Raw genomic sequence first — 18,225 nt, 5'->3', positions numbered from 1 at the left:
CCTGTTCTGTGTTTTTCAAATAAAAGTAGTAACTTTATATCGACTAGCCGACCCGTTTGTTGTCTACCTACTGTCGGAATTGTTTTATTCCCGCTGAGAGAAACCAGCAACATTAAAACTAAACATACGACAACATTGTTATTGTGCTGTTGTATGTTTTAATTGTAAGGGACTGCAGATGAAAATTAGCTTTAAGCTAACTCTGGTGCGGTGCATCAAATGTTAACATTTATGTTTGGAACTGTACATTATCCCAATAAATACAACAATAAAACAATCAGACTATAGCTATCCATATAAATACTAAAGTCCCATTTCTTCGCATCGGCGCCGCTGGTGTAGTGGTATCATGCAAGATTCCCATTCTTGCGACCCGGGTTCGATTCCCGGGCGGCGCACGGATCTTTTTTTTCCTTTCAACAGGACAAAAAGCTCTTCCCTGTAATTTATATCATACAGCCATTAAACTGAATCACAGCAGTTTTCGCTTATTGCCGTATCTCCTACACCATACTGTTGGATATATCCACATTATATTAGCCATACGTCGCAAGGTTATTATTACAGTAGTTAACTAAAACTAAACTAAAAACTAAAACTAGGAGTGAAAACATTTTAGTTTACTGAAATAAAAATAAAACTAGACTTTAGAAAAAAACGAAAACTAACAAATGATATCGTGGACTTATAATTTGTCAGTTTGGTTATTTGTCAACACAACAAACATGAGGAGGCATTGGTGCATGTTTATTGGGACTGGGATGTCTACAGTCAATTGCCTTCACAAAGTCTTGTGTTTGTATTGTAATACCTATTCTGAACTTCTTAAATCTTGCTCCTGACAAATACCCCCCATATTATAATAATAATAACAATAAAAAAACCTAAAACTAATACTGAATCTAATACAATTTAAACTAAAACTAAACATTTTTAAACAATAAAAACTAAACTAAAACTAGCAAATACACTCTGATAACTAACTGAAACTAAACTGAATTGAAAACAAAAATGAAATAAAAATAAAAACTAAAGAAAAACACAAAACTATATTACTCTGCTGCGTTGTGGGTACAGCTGCAAACAAACCTACTTTCGTGCACAACTCACTGGAGGGATGCCTTTGGTTGTTGTGTGATGAAACATGCTACACAGTACTGAAAATGACCTATTCTAACTAAATGTTTATTGCAATATCTAATATAGCGTAAATCTATCACACAAACTTCAAAGAGAGGTGAGAAAAGCAGCAACAACACCGATAACGTGCTACCTCTTTAATACAATAATATACTATTTAATATAACATTATAATTATCCTTAATACATCCATGATATATGGGCTAAACTCCCTTGAGAGCATCCATCCCCTGCTGCCACTTGTTGCCTGGCAACCACCTGAATGATGTCTGTGAGTTTGTTGATATTGTTCGGAGAGAGAAAAAAAAGACAATTGTTGCCTGGCAACGACGCAGCCAACAGAAAGCACCACAAACAACTCATCACAGCATCGAGATGAAGTCCGTTAAGTGTGGTAGAAGTGTGTCGGCGTGCGAGATCAGCTGCAGTAAGGCGGAAGGATGCCCCAACATGTGCGGGATGTGCCCGTCTTGCGTTTTTGCCCCCAAACCACCCGGTTCCATCCAGCGTTTGTGGAGGGTGTCGGATGAATTCAAGAGGAGGTTCGTGGTGGAGCTGCTTCTCCGGTGCGGAAACGTCCAAGTGCTGGAAAGTGTCCAGAGGGTCCTGCGTGTAACATCATGGACGTTGTTCAATTACGCCAGGTCGAGAAGTCCAAATTCACCTCAAGATTTCCCCCGCCGCGGTCCGGACCGAGCGCCGCATGGTAAACCAGTCGGCATGGACATGAATGAAATCTGGGACTGGTTCAGTAGCAGCCCGGACTGGATCAAATCACGGTATCTTTGCCGTCTTTTCTCACTCTGTGAATCGGAACTATTACGCATGGTCGCTAATTTAACCAGCGTGCTTCTAGTCAGATTAAAACGAGGGTTCCTGCACTTTAATGGTAAGAACACAACAAAAACAACATCATTAAGTTCAGGATTATACTGTTTCTTTCTGCCGAGGAGTAAAACGTAATAATATAATATTTTGTCTTGCAACTGACTGTTTACATAAATGTTATAGAATAATTTGGATTTTAAAGTGTGGAAACTCACCTACAAGCCTCTTCTGTTTAATGGAGTTGCATTACAAGTGCAATTCCTACTTGGTGCCGCTAGATGCCAGTAAAGGACACATAGAGTGGCACAGTTTGCGTTTTCATTTATGAGGTGATTTAGTGAAATAACATCTTTGCTCAATGACATATGAGGCAGGCTTGACTGTTTTCATTATTACTATTATTATTATTATCATTAATCATGTTCTCTTTTCAGTGGGTAGCCCCAACACAAATCAACATCCTCAGGTCAGTGAGGGAGACTCAGAGGACCCTGCTCTTATGGTAGTCCCTGGATCCTCAAAGTCTGTGTCTGGAGTCAGCCGATACCGAGACTTCATAGGCTGCCTTCCTGTTGATCTGTCAAAGAGGATATTAGGTAAGTTGACACATAGGCAATAATGAAATGATTGCAATATTGTCAGTATCTCTATTTGTATTCTTGATATATTTCAGTGAGTTGAAATGTTATATAATATGTTGTTTTTATGCATCATAAAACAGTATACATGTTGCAAATTCATTTGGTAGCATGCACTTTTAAGCACTTAAGTGTTTTAAGCACAAGATAGTGTATTCAGACACAAATACACACAGTCACACAGGTAATCAAAAGGAAACTATCCATAAGCAAACGAGATGCAGTTGTTTCAACAGTGTTACTTTGGTGGATCAGCAGTGTAATCTACTTTTCAGTCTCTGTGTTCACTTTGAAGTGTGCATTGACATGTCCATAAACCGATAATACAAAGCATCTAAGCCAGGCTAATGGCACCATGGGGATGTAACTTCATTACTCAAGAATGCTCTTGTTAAATCCATCCCATTCAAGTGGGGTAACCCTTGGATATAAGAGCAACAAAACCTGCCACACAACTGATTGGCTGTTTGCTCCAAGCAACCTCTGTGACATTTTACTTAAGGAATATATTGAACAAAACAAAGTGATGACGAGGAAATAATGATAGTTTGCAATTAAGCTTGCATTTGGTATTTGTATCAATAACAAAAATTAAACAGTTCCATCCTTAAATTGAGTAAATTTTAAACTATTTCTGTTATTAATCTTTTAAACTTGTACATACATGCAGATATTATACTGTACATGTGTGTCTTTTATCAGGTCTACTAGATGAACATACTCTGAGACGCTGCCAGAAGGTTTGTCGATACTGGAAGCACCTCGCAGCGGAAACCATGGAGGAAATCCATTTCAGAAGTATCTTCCAGGATCAAGTGAAGGCAATGATGAAGGTGGGGCAAGCATGTAACAAGCGTGTGATGATAACATAATTATACAGATGTTTAAATGTTCTATAAATGTTTTTTTGTTTAATAAAAATAACAAATCAGTAAATCCTTTTTCTGTTTTAGCGATACAAAGGTGTTCATTTAGTCAGTTCTACCTATGCCAACATCGTTGAAGTCCTCATACCTGTCAAGGATCATGAGAGGGGGGACATTCATTCTGGTGTCAAAAAGGTCATCAAATAACTGAAAAACCTTCATAATCATCACTTTTTGTACCAGAAAACTACTGTCAATCAATAATCTTCTGTTGGATTTACAGGTCAAGCCTTTTCAAGCTGCTTACGCCAACATCAAAACCAAAACAGTGCAAATGGAAGAGCGAAATGTTTATTGTGGTGCATATTTTACCACCACGCTGCTTAACAAGTTAGTGTGTTCAATTTATTTTTTTTTTTATGTAGCATATTTTTAAGAACGCTAACTAAACCCTGCACATTATAATAAAAACATACATTTCATACAAGTGTGTGTGTTTTTGGGTGTGACAGAGAGGACCCTCATCGCGTGGTAGACTACAGAGGTGGATCATTTATGGCCACGGGCTCCAAAGACCGCGTGGTGCATCTGTTTTATGTGGCATCGGAAACAAAATCTGTGGCGGTGATGAAGGGCCACGTCGGCAGCATCCGGGCAGTGCTGCTCTATGAGGAGCGAGACCTGCTGATGACTGCCAGCTGTGATGCAAGTATCAGGTGAGCATGTGATGATGATTCAGAGTCATAATTATAATTTTGTGAATGTATATGTGCGTGTGTGTATATGTTGACTTTCTCTTATTTGAAACAACCTTTGGATACTTTCAGGTACTTTAACTTTGTACATGATTTGAACCGTTTCAAAGTTGACCAAACCTTTCAATTTTAGAGCCTCTAATTTAATAAAAAAGTGTGTGTGTAGTTTGTTAGAATCAATTCTTTAGCATTTCCTCTTCTTTTTCCACTGTATCCAAAATTTGTTCTAAATTCTTACCACAACAAAATAAATTTGTATCATCTGCAAATAATAGTTTTTAATAATTTGGAAACCCCACATATATTATTCATGTGCAAAAATAAACAACAATGTCCCGACACTGAGCCCTGGGGAACCCCACAAGTAACCTTCAGTAGTTGTAAGTTATAGTTATTTATTTGCATGTATTAATATTCTCATGGTAACTGCTTAACCAAGAGAGTTCTACCCCTCTAATTCCATATCTTTGTAATTTCTTCAATTATAAGTCATGGTCAGCTGTATCAAATGCTTTTTTGAGATCCAGGAATGCCCTCACTGAAAATTCTATATTTTCTATTGCCGTTGATATTGTCTTATTAGATCTAAACCCATATTGCTGTTCACACAGTACATTATGTTTTGTGATAATTGTTTATAGGATAGTTTTTCCAGCATTTTAGAGAACTGTGAAAGTAAAGAAACAGGTCTGCAATGCCTTATATATAGGTTTGACTTCAGCTGTTTTCATTTTGCTTGGAAATACACCAGTTTGTAGAGACTCATTACAAATATTAAGAGGTTTCACCACACACTCATATCAAATCCATTACAGTCTGTAGACTTCTTATTCATAAATGTTTTAACATGTCAATAATTTCTTTTTCATCTGCTCCCCTTATAAACATGGATTTATTTACATTAATATTTTTACTATCCACATCATCTCTAGTATTAGTCTTTGCAATTTCCTTAGCCAGGCTAGGACCAACACAAAAAATCCCATTAAATTAATCTGCAACTAAATCCATATTATTAGTAGTTGTATTATTCTTTGACAAGGAATGATTTGGGTATCCTGTTTTTCCAGTTCCATTTTTAATAATGTCATTCAATATTTTCCATGTGTTTTTAATATTATTTCTGTCGTCCTCCAACAATTTACTGTAATAATCCCTTTTGCTGCATCTCATAATATTTGTGAGTTTGTTTTTATATGTCTTGTCTTTTATATGTCTATGTCTGTATGTGTGTTCTCTTTCTTTTGTTCTTTTCTTTAAAAATTCTTTACATAATAAATTTTTCTTCTTGCATGTGTTTTGTATTCCCTTAGCCATGGATTTTCAGCAAATTTCTGTTTTACTACTAGAGGACAGTTCTTTTCGTAGAGAGCGGTTGTTATGGACAAAAATGTCTCATAGGCTTCATTTACATCCCCCACATAGACTTTATTCCAGTCTTGTTTCATTAGGTCTTAATTGCACCTCGTGTTTTGTGTCTAACTAGGTTGTAAGTTTTAATGTCCTGGTTGGTTCTAACACATCTCTGAATGACTACAAAGACCGGCAGATGGTCGCTTGTGTCATTAATAAGTAGTCCACTTACTACTTTCTTACCAATAACATTAGTAAATATATTGTCAGTTAGTGCAGCACTGTGTGTTGTGTACCTGTAGGTGTTGGAATTTGAAGACAGACCAGTGTGTGATGATGCTGTATGGTCACACTGGCATTGTCAACTGCCTGGATGTTCATGCTGATAGACTTGTCTCAGGGGCTAAAGACTGTACAGTAAAAGGTAAGAAACCCTCAAAGGATTTCTAGCATTCTGTAGACAGTTGTCAATATTTGTTGCCATCTTTGCTTTCTGTTTTTAATAATAACAATAATAATAATAATAATAATAATAATAATAATAATCTTAGACCAAACAATCATCTTGAAGTTATCTATGTTTTGAACTTTCTTCTGAGCTTTTTGAAAGAAATCTCACAAACATTTTGATTACCAGTAAAATGTAATCATTTACATCCTTTACGTCCTGGTTTATTTTATGATTGTAAATACTCAAGCAGAATAAAACTGTTCATGCCATAAAACAGGATCATGTGCGCACCAGTTGTTGGTTTCGGTTATTCTCTATTCTAAACTTTAAACATTTTTATAACTTCCATAACTTTATCGATGTAGTAAATTATGAAAATTTAAACCTTCAGTTTGAATTGAGCTTATTTTACTGCTTTGTGCAAATCAACTTTGCTACCACACTGCCAGTGTGGAGTCTACACACGGGGAAGTATTTTGAGGATTTTAACTTCAAGCACCCCAGTTCTGTCCAGTGTGTGAAGATCAACACAGCAAGAGTCTATAGCAGCTGTGATCGGGGCCTTATTAAAATATGGGACATGGAGAATGCAGCACTGCTCAGGGTGAGAACATTTACCCTGAATCTACATGGAGAACAATAGAGTCTCTTTTAATAAATCACAAATTATTTTTCATATCAAACTATACAGTGTGCTGCCTTTTAATACTTACCTTTGTTCATTTTGTTGCATAATGGACCACTTTCCCAAAGGTGATTGATGCTCACAGGAGCTCAGTGAAGTGCCTGTTCTTCGACAAATGGCATCTTTTGTCTGGGGACTATAACGGTCAGGTCATGGCATGGAGCATCAACTGTGACGCTAAAGAGTGTCTTATGACCTTCAACCACCCAAAGTAAGCACCTTCGGTGCCGATATGCAAAAATGCACAGAAAGTTGCTTCAGTATTTTTATTCTGATCACACAGCAATTCCTTATGTAGGAGAGTGAGAGAATCATTCTCCTACACTTATCTTCAGTATATTTTAATAGGTTTTTGACACCTTGTCCTATCTTGTTTCCTGTTCCTGACAGTAGAAAATGTTGTACTATTCACAACCTAAAAAAGATGTGACTTATCTTTAAAAACCGAAAATGCTGAGTTGAATGCTGACTTTTCTGCAGGGAGGTAAAATCTCTGACTCTGACCTACCTCCGTGTTGTCACTGGCTGTGTGGATGGAAAGATTCGCATATTTAATTTCCTCACTGGAGATTGTCTGAGAGACATCACTGCAGAGGCTGAAGCAGGCCGTATAATGTCACTGCATTTCTGTGAGAATAGGTGAGTCAAAGCATTTCACTTAATTAAACATTGTTGAGCAATGTTATTTTACTGTTATTATTGTCTCTCATACTTTGCCTCTCTATCCTCCTTTAGTATTTTAGTGAACACGGCATCCAGTGTGAAGCTCTACCACTTTGCCAAAGTGTTCTGGGAATACACAGAGTCAGCAGAGGGAGGCCAGGGTGATGTGGTGGCTCAGGGTGGTTTGGTTTCTGAGAAATCTGCAGCTTCCCTCAGAAAGCTTCCGTTTACTTCTGTCGGGGCAGATCACATGGCACAGGTGGCTTCACCCACCAGAAATATGCACAACTGTAAAGGCAAGAAACCAGAGAGAGCTGAGATAGTTTACCGCACCCGCTTCCTGTCTACCCCCACTAAATGTCAAGCACAAGGTAAGATCAACCAATAGATTGTAGGGAAATACCATTAGGGCGTAGAGAAATATGTTTCAAGATCAGTACGTTCTTGTTGTAAATTATACTTTTCCCTTGTAGTCAGAGAACGCTGCGAGTCTTCTAAAAATTCAATGATGCTGAGTGAGAAGGCGACGTGCGATAGGATAAAGAAGAGGGGTCTTCATCATCCTTTGACACGCGACTCCATCATCCTCAGGGTAAATGCCATACAGAGGGCGCAGTGCACGGATGAGGTCAGCATCAACATGGAGTGCAACGATAAGCTCCGAGATTCCTGGGGTCCTCACTCACCTCGGGATCCACTGCACTCTGACCTCCATAACCCAAAGCCCCAATCAGCACTTAAACAGAGCCTGCAGACTCTGTTATGTCCACTGCAGCACACACATAATGGTCCTCACAGGAGGGCCAAGACGTGCGTCCCACATCTGAGAACTGCCAATCAAAATATGACAAACACATTGCAAGGCAGAGACGTCTCCACTGCCCCTGACGTCACTATGAGGCATCGTCCTGGTTTATTTTCTAAGAAGTTACAGAAGGCAATAAAGAGGGTAGGCGCCATAGAGAAGCCACAGTCTCCTGAGCGCATCCTCATGAGACCGCTACTTAATCAAGAATGTTGCATTAAAACTAGTACCAGCTTGCCCAGAATCTGCCCCGTGGATCCAATGAGAAAGCAGGGAGGATTCAAGCTGCTCACTATGACCCAGCTGGAAGACTGTGTCCGGGCCAAGAGGGAACTCATGCAGAGCTGTGAGCACAAACTGTCCAAGAAGGATAAGATACTATGAAGAAATTTGTGCATCAACAGATGATTTATTATTTGTCTTATGACATAGTGTGTCAGCAGAGCTCTATCACCACTCTGCGATGGGTGTTTTGGACATCTTTGTGTATCTGACACTTTATTTTTTAAATGTGATGTTTCATTAAAACACCACTAGGGGTCAGTATTGTATCACCTGATGATGGCAGGGCTAGGGGTTATTGTTTTGCAATTGGCATTAGGTTTTAAGTCAAAGTTAAGTTTTTTATTTTCTCTTTTTATTTTATTTTTTTTTATTTTTCCAAGGCTGAATGTATCTTGAGCCTCTTATTTTGTAGTTGATGGTTTTGAGCTTTTATAGAGTCTTTCTAGGTAGGTTGATTCTATAGTTAAGTTGCATAAAAACCTGTAAAGTAAAAAGTAGTATTTTCATATTTTTGAAGACTGTTTTAAAAATGATTTTTTACTGTGTTTCCATTTTTTGTATTTAATTTTACAAAAATGCTTTTTCAAGCATGTAGTCTTAAATTCAGTTATAATAATCCGCGCCTGCCACTGAAACCTGCTGTTTGTACCAGAGAGTTTCTTTTCATGAAGCACATCCCTACACCAATCAAGCTACAAGAAATCTTTAGCCGCTGTGGTACTTCAAACAAGATCAGTGAAGTCATCAGAGTGTGATGAGTTTGTCCCATCCAGAGAGACCTTTCACCCTGCCACCTGCCCTCTAGCCCTGGTGCCTCGAGGGCATCATTAGGGGCGAGGAGGTTGAAGATCAGGGCGGGAAGGCCCTCTGCTTTGACAGCAGCAGTACAACAGCTGGGCACCCGTGAATAACAAAGGGTTATGAGGAGAACTGACTTGCCCACTCTGGAGAGTCTCTTCTTTCAGGAGAGGTCTGCTGCTAATTTGATTTGGTCTGTAGAAAACTGGGGATAATGGTGTCTCCCCCTTTTCCTCCTGTGGCGGTGTGACGTAGAAAGACAATGCAATCCCCTCCTGCCACCCCAAGCTCAGCTTAGCTTCGTCAGGCAGCACAGCCCCCCCATTGTTTCATCAGGTATGGACTCCCTTGTCCAAGACCAGCAGAGCTGCAGGGGGGATAATAAGCGTAAAATCAAAGCAAAGTAAGAAAAGGGAAAGTCTTCATGGAGGAATGCTCTTAGACCTTATGCTCCCTAGAGCAGGCCCAAGGGTTGGTCGGGGAGAGGAGGGTACAGGTTTATTTATGCATGAAGAGAAGCTTGAAAGAAATGACAGTTAACCCCCTCACAGTGAAAGAAGGTTTTAAGGGTTGGAGGTTGGAGAGAGGGTGACAAAAGATGGTTAAGTATGACTTAGTTGACCTTTACTCTACATGAATCTCCATCTCCAAAGGCGCATATTTGCATCATAGTTCATTTGTCAAATTAATTTTTCAGTTTTTGTCATGCTGTGTCAGGAGCAGGTTTGAACTCTTAACTCGGCTTAGACTAGAACCCTCATTTCAGACCAGGTCAGTCCAGGCCAGTCATGGCAGAGAATGTGATTAACCAAATTGTGATCTGAATTGTTTTATATTTGCATGTCATTCAGACGGGTGGCTGACTTGCCCTGGAGCTGTCCAGATATCACACCGTTATCAGGTCTAACGAGATGGGCATCAGATGCAAAGGCTCAATGAATATGCAATTCAAACCATTCCCATGGGGAACTGACTTGTGATAAAAAACAGAGACTAAATTTTCCCATTGTGGAAAACATACTCTGGACATTGTTCTGAAAGGCAGCTGTATACTCTGCTGTTTCTTAGAAACTGTTGGAGAACCAAAGTAAGGCTTAAACAAGGATAATAATGAAGAACTTCAAGGCCTGACAGAGCAGTGACATCAACACATGGGAGCGACGACAAGTGCCTTGATCTCAGGACAGCTTTAAATGCCAGGCCACACGGCCAGTGCTCCTTCCAACCGTCCCCTGTAAGGACTCAGAAGAGCCAGGCTGGAAACAAGATCCATATGCCTTTCTGACCTCATTTGCAGATAGGGATCATAAGCGAAAGGGGATATAGCCACAACGACGGGAGGCAATTAACAGGAACACCATTACCGAGATATGGGACTGATTAACATCCACATACAGCCAAGCCAAATAGATAAGGGGGAATCTGATTGCTCATTGATTGGATCTCAGTGGTGCCTCTGCAGCGGGCAGGTTCTTGTTTTCTGGAGTTGAGCCTCAGTGTGTTCAAGGGCCCTTGATTGAGCCAAAAAGAGTAGAGTGAAACCACTGTGACCACACATCAGGAAGATGATCAAAGAGGCTACTGCTGGCTTCTGGCTCCTCGTGTACTCGAACCCCTCCCAACCCCAACAGATGATTGTGCTGAGTTGTTAGTTACAGATGGTTCAGTGCTAACACATGTCAAAGAACACTGATAAAGGTGACACCTGAATTATTTGAGGTTGATGTAAATGATTATGCTTCACTCTGTATAAAGAGCTATTGTGACATTGTAATGCTAAAGGTAGATTTCTTTTTCCCCACTCTTGATTTTATTTGTGTTTATTTCATTAAGTTAAAACCTTTCTTTTCTCATTGATGAATTGACTGATTATACGGTGAGACCATCTGTCTTTACACTATGACATCAGGAATGTATTCTGATAATTGCAAGAGATTATTTTCTATCCGCAAGACATGTTCTATACAAAAGACCTACACAAAAACAAACAAGATCAAAATTAAACAGACTTTACTTTAATTAAATTATATTGCTTTAACACTAGAGGCTATGGCATATATTTCATTTAGAGTTGGATGTCTCTGTGCCATTATTCACACATAGCACTGAGTTTTAGCACTTGTCCTCTGGGGGGCCCACTACCACTGTGTTATCGACCTCTTTCAGACCTGAATGTTTGAACCAATTATCAATGCTTCTGCAGTTCAAATATCATCTCTTTTGTGTTTTTTTGACTGACATCTCACCATGTCTTTATTAAAATAATGTCTAGTGTTAACTGTATGACTACAATTATTTGATGTTGTAATTAGTGTTAATTGCATGTAAAATTACAGTTTACCATCTTTCTCTCTATATAATGCTGTAATTAAATTTTCATATAAGCAAATTAGAGTGAAATTTAAATGCAGTGTGAAACTCTTACAAGCCGTTTGAATATGGTATTTCTTAGGTTTTCATTGCATGACAATGTGAATGTGTTCCAGTGCACCATTATTAAACAAGAGAGAGGGGTGTCATGGATTGACCTGTGGTCTCAATGGCCCCCAGTCTTCACAGAGGAACTCCAGACACATGCAGGCGACAGTGTTAAGTGTCATAATTTCACTATTTTCTCAGACATAAATACGGAGACGTGAAAGTCAAAGGTCAACTGCATAAAACTTCCCTATTTAGAGGTCATATCGTCTGAGGAGGGGGGGGAGTGGCACCTTGGAACAAGAAGGCAATTCACACAGGAAAAGTTACGGCAAAACGGCATCTGACTCTACTTCCTGCTACAAAACGAACAGAAAATTAATTGTAACGCAGCTCTACTAAGGTCTTCATGCACCACAGAAGAAGAATAAAACACTTAAGTGGGCCAAAAACTGCAGTGGAGGATTAGACATCTTGTGTTGGACACAATTGTATTTTAGTTGATATCTGACCGAAGAGGCATTACTTGAAAAATATATAATGAAATATTCACATACAGTAAATGCTGACTGGCTACAATACCATCTCCACAGTAAATGTAAGTGTTCCTATTTAAAGCTGTGAGTTTAGCAACACACTGACGACACAGTGAGAGAGAGAGTTCTGCTAATGGACATCTTTATCAGTGCTTTCCTCATAGTTTGAGTCATGCACTCAATCACAGTCTGACAAACAATTAGCTGCTCGTTCATGTCAAGTACAGATGTTTGCTCTCCTCTGAATCCTGATACCAGCAGGGCTCTCGCTGTTTGGAGAGGTCACGGTACCTGATAAGAAAAGGCCCTCATTGCTTGTGGTGAAAACACAAAAACACAACTGCACATTCATACCCCCACACACGAAACCTCACTTTAAGAGAGGGGAGTTTACAGCTGGATTTTGATTGTGAAATGGGTGCATTTTTCGTTGAAAAGTGGATCTTTAAGTTGCGGTGATCAAGAAACTGCAGCGTAGGGTGAACTTCTAATGCCCTTGCATCACAATGAATGGAAATTCTGATGGATGTGGCCCGCTATAGTCCTCTCTCAGAAGGTTATCATACTGCAGCTTAAGATTTCTAACTCACATTATTAGGACTTAAGATAGATCCCCAGCGTATTCAAGCAATTTGGGTGACTTTTAACAATGCTCAGAGTTCTTGCGACCCTACAGCTGAATCTTTTTGCAACAGTCACAACAAATGCCACTTTCCAGACACGATAACTCGACTGCTGTTTGTACAGTAAATACTCTGTGGGGATTCTTACTCTCTCCTTGCTTGACCCTGGCCCAGGAAGAGCCTTTTTTGGAGCCGGGGAGAACCAACGGGTGTCCTAGCTTAGATATTTCACAGCTCAGCAGGTTCTCTAGCATGTTGACACAAGTGCTGGGAAATAACACGCAGCCTGGTTGATTCATGTCATTTGTGTTTTTCATTTTTTTTTAGGAGACCTGCGGATAAAACTGACCCATATTAGCAGCAGATGTTTTGGGTCATGGGGTAGAGCGTCTTATGTGCTTTTCCCAGGGGCTCGTGTGGAGAGACGAGTATCAGTCATACTCACGAGGGGTAGCTGCTTGATGAAGAAGAGCCTTTTTGCAACCTGATGGTCTTGTGACTTGAAGGGAGAAAGTTTAAACTCCAAGGCCGGTTGGGATAATCTGGAGGGGAAAATGTCAAAGACTAAAATCAGCAACTATCACCCTGCATGGTAACATTTGCTGCTGCAAACCCAAAGCCAAAACATTAACTGTAATCAATAGTCATAATGATCAATACTGCTCTCATCTTTGTATGCTAAATATGAAGCTAGAGCCAGCAGGTGATTAGCTTAGCCTAGCACAGAGACTGAAAAAACTACTTCAATGCTCTCTCCAAAAGTAAAAAATCAACTTACCGGCACCTCTAGTGTTAATTTTACATATCATTTTTTTAAAAATCCATGCACTAATAGAAAAATGACAACTTGTGGTTTCATGGGGAATTTATTCACCTGCTGTGGTGAATTTTTGGTGTCTTACTGAGTCTTAAGTGGAGTACTGAAAAAAAAAAAAGATATGTCAATTTGTGAGGTTTAGAATTGCTGGTAGGCATATTTTGTTAGCTTTGGACAGAGCCGGGTTAGCTGTTTCCCCCCATGCTAAGCTACGCTAACTGTCTGCAGGCTCTAGCTTCAGTTTTAGTGGACAGACATGAGAGTGATATCTTCTCATCTTACTCTTGACAAGTAAGCGAACAAGTGAATTTCACAATAGTATTTTTCATCAGTTGTCACTTTAAAAACTGCATGGGCCTAACAGCACACTGAACACAAACACCTGTCCGCTAAGAAATCTCTCACTCTGAGGGAAAACACTGACATTTGACCTTAGACACTGAAAACTATTCATAGCTCTATATATATCAATATAAACACACAATATTGAGCTGATTTGGATGAAACAACTCGACAGCACACATCTAACTGAACCTTCTACTGGCAGAATAAATTGAAGGCTTATTTCAGACTTGTTTGATTTCGAAATTGTCCCTTTTTTTTTGTCATGAGTGAGTGAGACAGCAGTGAGCAGCGTGATAGTCTCTCCTCTCTTGTCATTCCACAATCCATCGAATCTTGCAGCCTCGCACCCTGCCCTCCCCCAGTCTACAGCTGTTAAAACACCCTGTATTATTCCCATAATTGTTTCAGTGTGTAGGCTGTTATTTTAATGTGCCAAGCTGGATGAGTAAGGAATTGAAAACTGTTGCGGTAAAAAAAAAAAAGACAAGTATTTTCTGACTACTGACATTCTTCTGTGCATACTGACATTTAGACTGTTTCTTTCCTGAGTGGCTGTCTTATTATCAGGTGATTACCATTTAATTTGGTAGGACAAAAACAAATATAGGCTGACAGAGGCAGCGGTAGTGAGCTGTATTATAGCTGACCCACAGACATTCCGTTCAGGCTTACTGGATGATACGGCTCCTGGTCATATTTGGGTCTGCCGTGTTTAACATTTCTGTAATATTTCTTCACGTCCTTCCAATTGCAATAAGACCCCCGGTGACACATCTGTTTGGCCCCGGCTGACATGTCTGATATGCATTTCATGATGTGTGATATGGATATGGACGTGAAAAAAAAAAAAAAAAATGGAGGGCTCATATGAATTAACAAGTTCTCCAGGATACACACATGTACTTTCTTTTGGTTTCAATATGAAATGAACAGAAAGTACACCATTTCACAAAATATTCACTTGTTTTCTGTTTAAAGGGGACATATTATGCACATTAACAGGTCTATATTTTTATTCTTGGGCTCTAGTGCAATATCTTTTCATGATTTACAGCTCAAAAACCTCCTTATTTATCTTATACTGACCCTTTATGCAGCGCCTCAGTTCAGCCTCTGTCTGAAACCGGCTGTTTTAGCTCCTTTCTCCTTAATAATTAGGAACTTTGACCGTGTTTAACAAAGATATCCAACATCATAACAGTATATAAATAACAGAAAACCAGAGAAAAGCATATGTCTCCTTTAACTGCTAATCACATTTTTTCTTTCAAAGGTGTTTATGTTTCTAATGACTATTAGTGATTTAACTAGAAAAGCCTCTACTGTACTTATGAATCTGCCTGCCAGTAATTTTTCACTCTTCTTCCTCTAGAGCGCCATGACTGCAAGGTTTCAGCTGCTTTCTCACTCCGTTGGTGTTTTACGTAACCTTCCCCCCGTAGACTTTTAACAATTACAACCCCTTTTTTCTTTCAACGTCTGTTAACAGCTGCAAGAAAATTAATTTGAAGCCTATGTGAAGAAAGGAGATTAAAAAAATAGAGACTGCAGATACACAAACGGCCGCCCTTGAGCAGCACAAGTCTGAAAATTTATAGTTCTCATTCGGAAAAGCTCTATAAGGTGAGATAAAGAATGTAACTGATCCTCACGCAGCTGCAGCTTTGAACAGTTATGAGTGTTTAAAAGGTGCTCTGCCGAGGCGCTGGGTTGGTGCGCTGTTTTTGTTCAACTATAAAAGCATGAAGTAAGAATGACATAGCTGGAATTGTCTTCCCAACACACTCTGCACATGATATCTTACATTTTGCAGGGCATAACAAGTGTGTGTTGTATAGGACTGTTATCTAGTTACAACTCCTCTCAGGGGCTGTGAAAAAGCTAAATTTCATGTTTAGTTGTTGCATGCTGGTTTATTATATGGTGCTGTACGCGCACACACACTCCTACTCACATCATGTCTAAACAACATGTTGGAGGTTGCAGAGAGGTAGAGATAGAGAGAGCAGAAAATAAAGTTACAAGAAGAATGGAGGATATCTGTTACGATCTTTTGGCTGATGAAAAAAAAAAGCAGAATCCATGACAATTCTACTATGCTCCTTCCAAACACCAAGCCACTACACATGTACACAAAGGAAACCTGATACCATGTGACAAGTTAGAAATGTCAGACCACGCTTGTCATTCTGCAAGTGTCTACGTTTGTGTACTGATGTGACCACATCAAAAGCCATCTTTACTGCAAGTTTGAAGCCGGAGCTTACGACCTCTCGAATGCAGCTCATGTGTTTTGAATCAAATAGAAGCACTCTGCCAAAGAGGCAGTGGAAGCGATTTGCCGGTGTCAGTGGGGCAAAATGCTATCCGCAGTATTGTTACAGTGTATAAAGGTTCTGTACCTCAACAAATATATGACATTTGTGTCGATTTATGCTGGCACCTTTGTAACATTTATGTCACGCTTGCAATCAGGAACACAACCCTTTTTGTCACACTGTGTCACTTCTACAGACAGATAAACTATCTTAATGCCACAGACATTAAATGAAATTTGAACTTGTTAAATCACAAAAGGAAGGTATTAAAGAAAAAACTTTGTGCTGTAATCTGGAAATACCAGATCTGTTTGGATAGTTGTGATTTCTTGTCTGGGTTTGAGGATTTGCTGTGGAAAACTTGATGAATGAATAAAGTTTGATGTGATGGTTATAAAAAATATGAAACTTTTGGGATTTTGGAATCTCTACTAATCGTTATTAGGCTTTCTACACACATGAAGGCAACGATAAATCAGCAAATATTTGTTTTGATATATGAAAATAATTAAGCGACATCCAAAACAAGATTAAGATGTTAATCATAGACATATAGAACAGCATAAAGTAACATATCAATAACACATCTGAAGCTGACCTTCATTGACTGGTGTGTTTATTATCTCTGACTTGATGTATAAAATACAGGAACATCCTCTTGATGAAAACAGTTTGTGGCCTAAACTCAAGAAAAACAGTTTTTTTTGTTCTCTCATTATGATGACATCATTAATTGTGACGAAGAGAAAACAGATTTGGACATTTTCACAAGATAATTGAAGTTATGATTTTGAAATGATATGGTTGAAAAATTGGTGCGGAGACAACAGACAAGTTAATGATTACTTGCTTACAAAAAGAAAATGAGTTCATCATCTGCCACGCTGAACACAGTCTAAACACTTTGGCTTTTTTTTTTTTTAAATGTCAAGAGAAGATGTTAAAGCAGAGATGTGACGCCGCTGAAGTACACAGCTGATCTGTTTTTAATCTTGTGGGAATGGCTGACACAATGATTAGAGGGGAGGGGAACGCCGCACATTCATAACTCTGATTAAATCCTTCTTTATTTTATGAAATCAATTTCACTTTTTAGGATTTACATTAAAAGTTCTAGACATCAAAGTTTGCTTGATGATGATGATGATGATGATGATGATGATGATGATGATGATGTGAGCAGGCACCTCGCAACAGAAGGTGTGTGTTTTTTAATGTAGTTCTTCTTATTCATTTGCAGGATCATCACACTGTAATATTCCTGTGTTTGTGACTTTGAATGATGGATGAGTTGGATGGCCACCTTGAGTGCAGTAAATTGAATGTAAAATGTAATTTGTTTGAACCAAATGTACAATTAAAAGTGTGCTATTCCAAGAGAAGTAACAGAAATCTGAATATCTTTTGCACTTTCATGAGTAGAGACATTTCTTTCAGCTAGACTGCTGAAATTGCAAATCTGGTTTATCCAGAAAAAAGGGAAGCACAACTAATGAGAAAGAAACTAGCGCAAAAATAAATGCACTTGTGTAGTTCATTACATTTTCACTAACCCCTTTAGTTTCTGTCTAACACACAAAGACAAACATACATAAATGCACACACATCTGCTTACATACAGTATATATGACCCCTCCTTTTTCCTAATCTGAAATGAAACCCAACCTCAAAGTGCAACGGTGGGACTTGGTGGAGACTAATGTTTTGAAAAAGGGGTGAGTCACACTCAAATCCATCGGAACTGCTCTCCATGGCTAATTAAAATAAACCAGTGGCATGCAATCATGGATCCAATTGGCATAGCCTGTATAAACAGCATGTAGCCTTAAAAAGGGAACCCGTGACTCTTAGGACCAAAACAGTGGCGTGTCCCAGGCGGCTTAAGAGTGAGTGCCGGGCTG

At 39.1% G+C, this 18,225-nt stretch overlaps 1 protein-coding gene and 1 non-coding gene across 2 annotated transcripts; both read left to right on the top strand.

Annotated features, from left to right (window-relative positions):
- The first annotated feature begins 327 nt into the window (after positions 1 to 327).
- On the top strand, positions 328 to 398 carry trnag-ccc. Its single transcript has one exon. It is a non-coding gene; the product is annotated as a tRNA-Gly (tRNA).
- Positions 399 to 992: 594 nt separating this feature from the next.
- Positions 993 to 11,068, top strand: fbxw10 (F-box and WD repeat domain containing 10). The gene is made up of 12 exons (XM_044338596.1): positions 993 to 2,029; positions 2,403 to 2,564; positions 3,309 to 3,439; positions 3,560 to 3,667; positions 3,756 to 3,862; positions 3,985 to 4,188; positions 5,883 to 6,004; positions 6,481 to 6,635; positions 6,785 to 6,927; positions 7,197 to 7,355; positions 7,452 to 7,750; positions 7,853 to 11,068. Exons 1-12 carry the CDS (start codon positions 1,516 to 1,518, stop codon positions 8,566 to 8,568), a joined length of 2,820 nt encoding a protein of 939 aa, XP_044194531.1. The 5' UTR covers positions 993 to 1,515; the 3' UTR covers positions 8,569 to 11,068.
- The last annotated feature ends 7,157 nt before the right edge of the window (positions 11,069 to 18,225 follow it).

This window comes from Thunnus albacares, chromosome 20 (genome assembly GCF_914725855.1).
Source record: "Thunnus albacares chromosome 20, fThuAlb1.1, whole genome shotgun sequence".
NCBI classification, from domain to species: domain Eukaryota; kingdom Metazoa; phylum Chordata; class Actinopteri; order Scombriformes; family Scombridae; genus Thunnus; species Thunnus albacares.
This window is presented reverse-complemented; position numbering and strand designations above follow the sequence as displayed.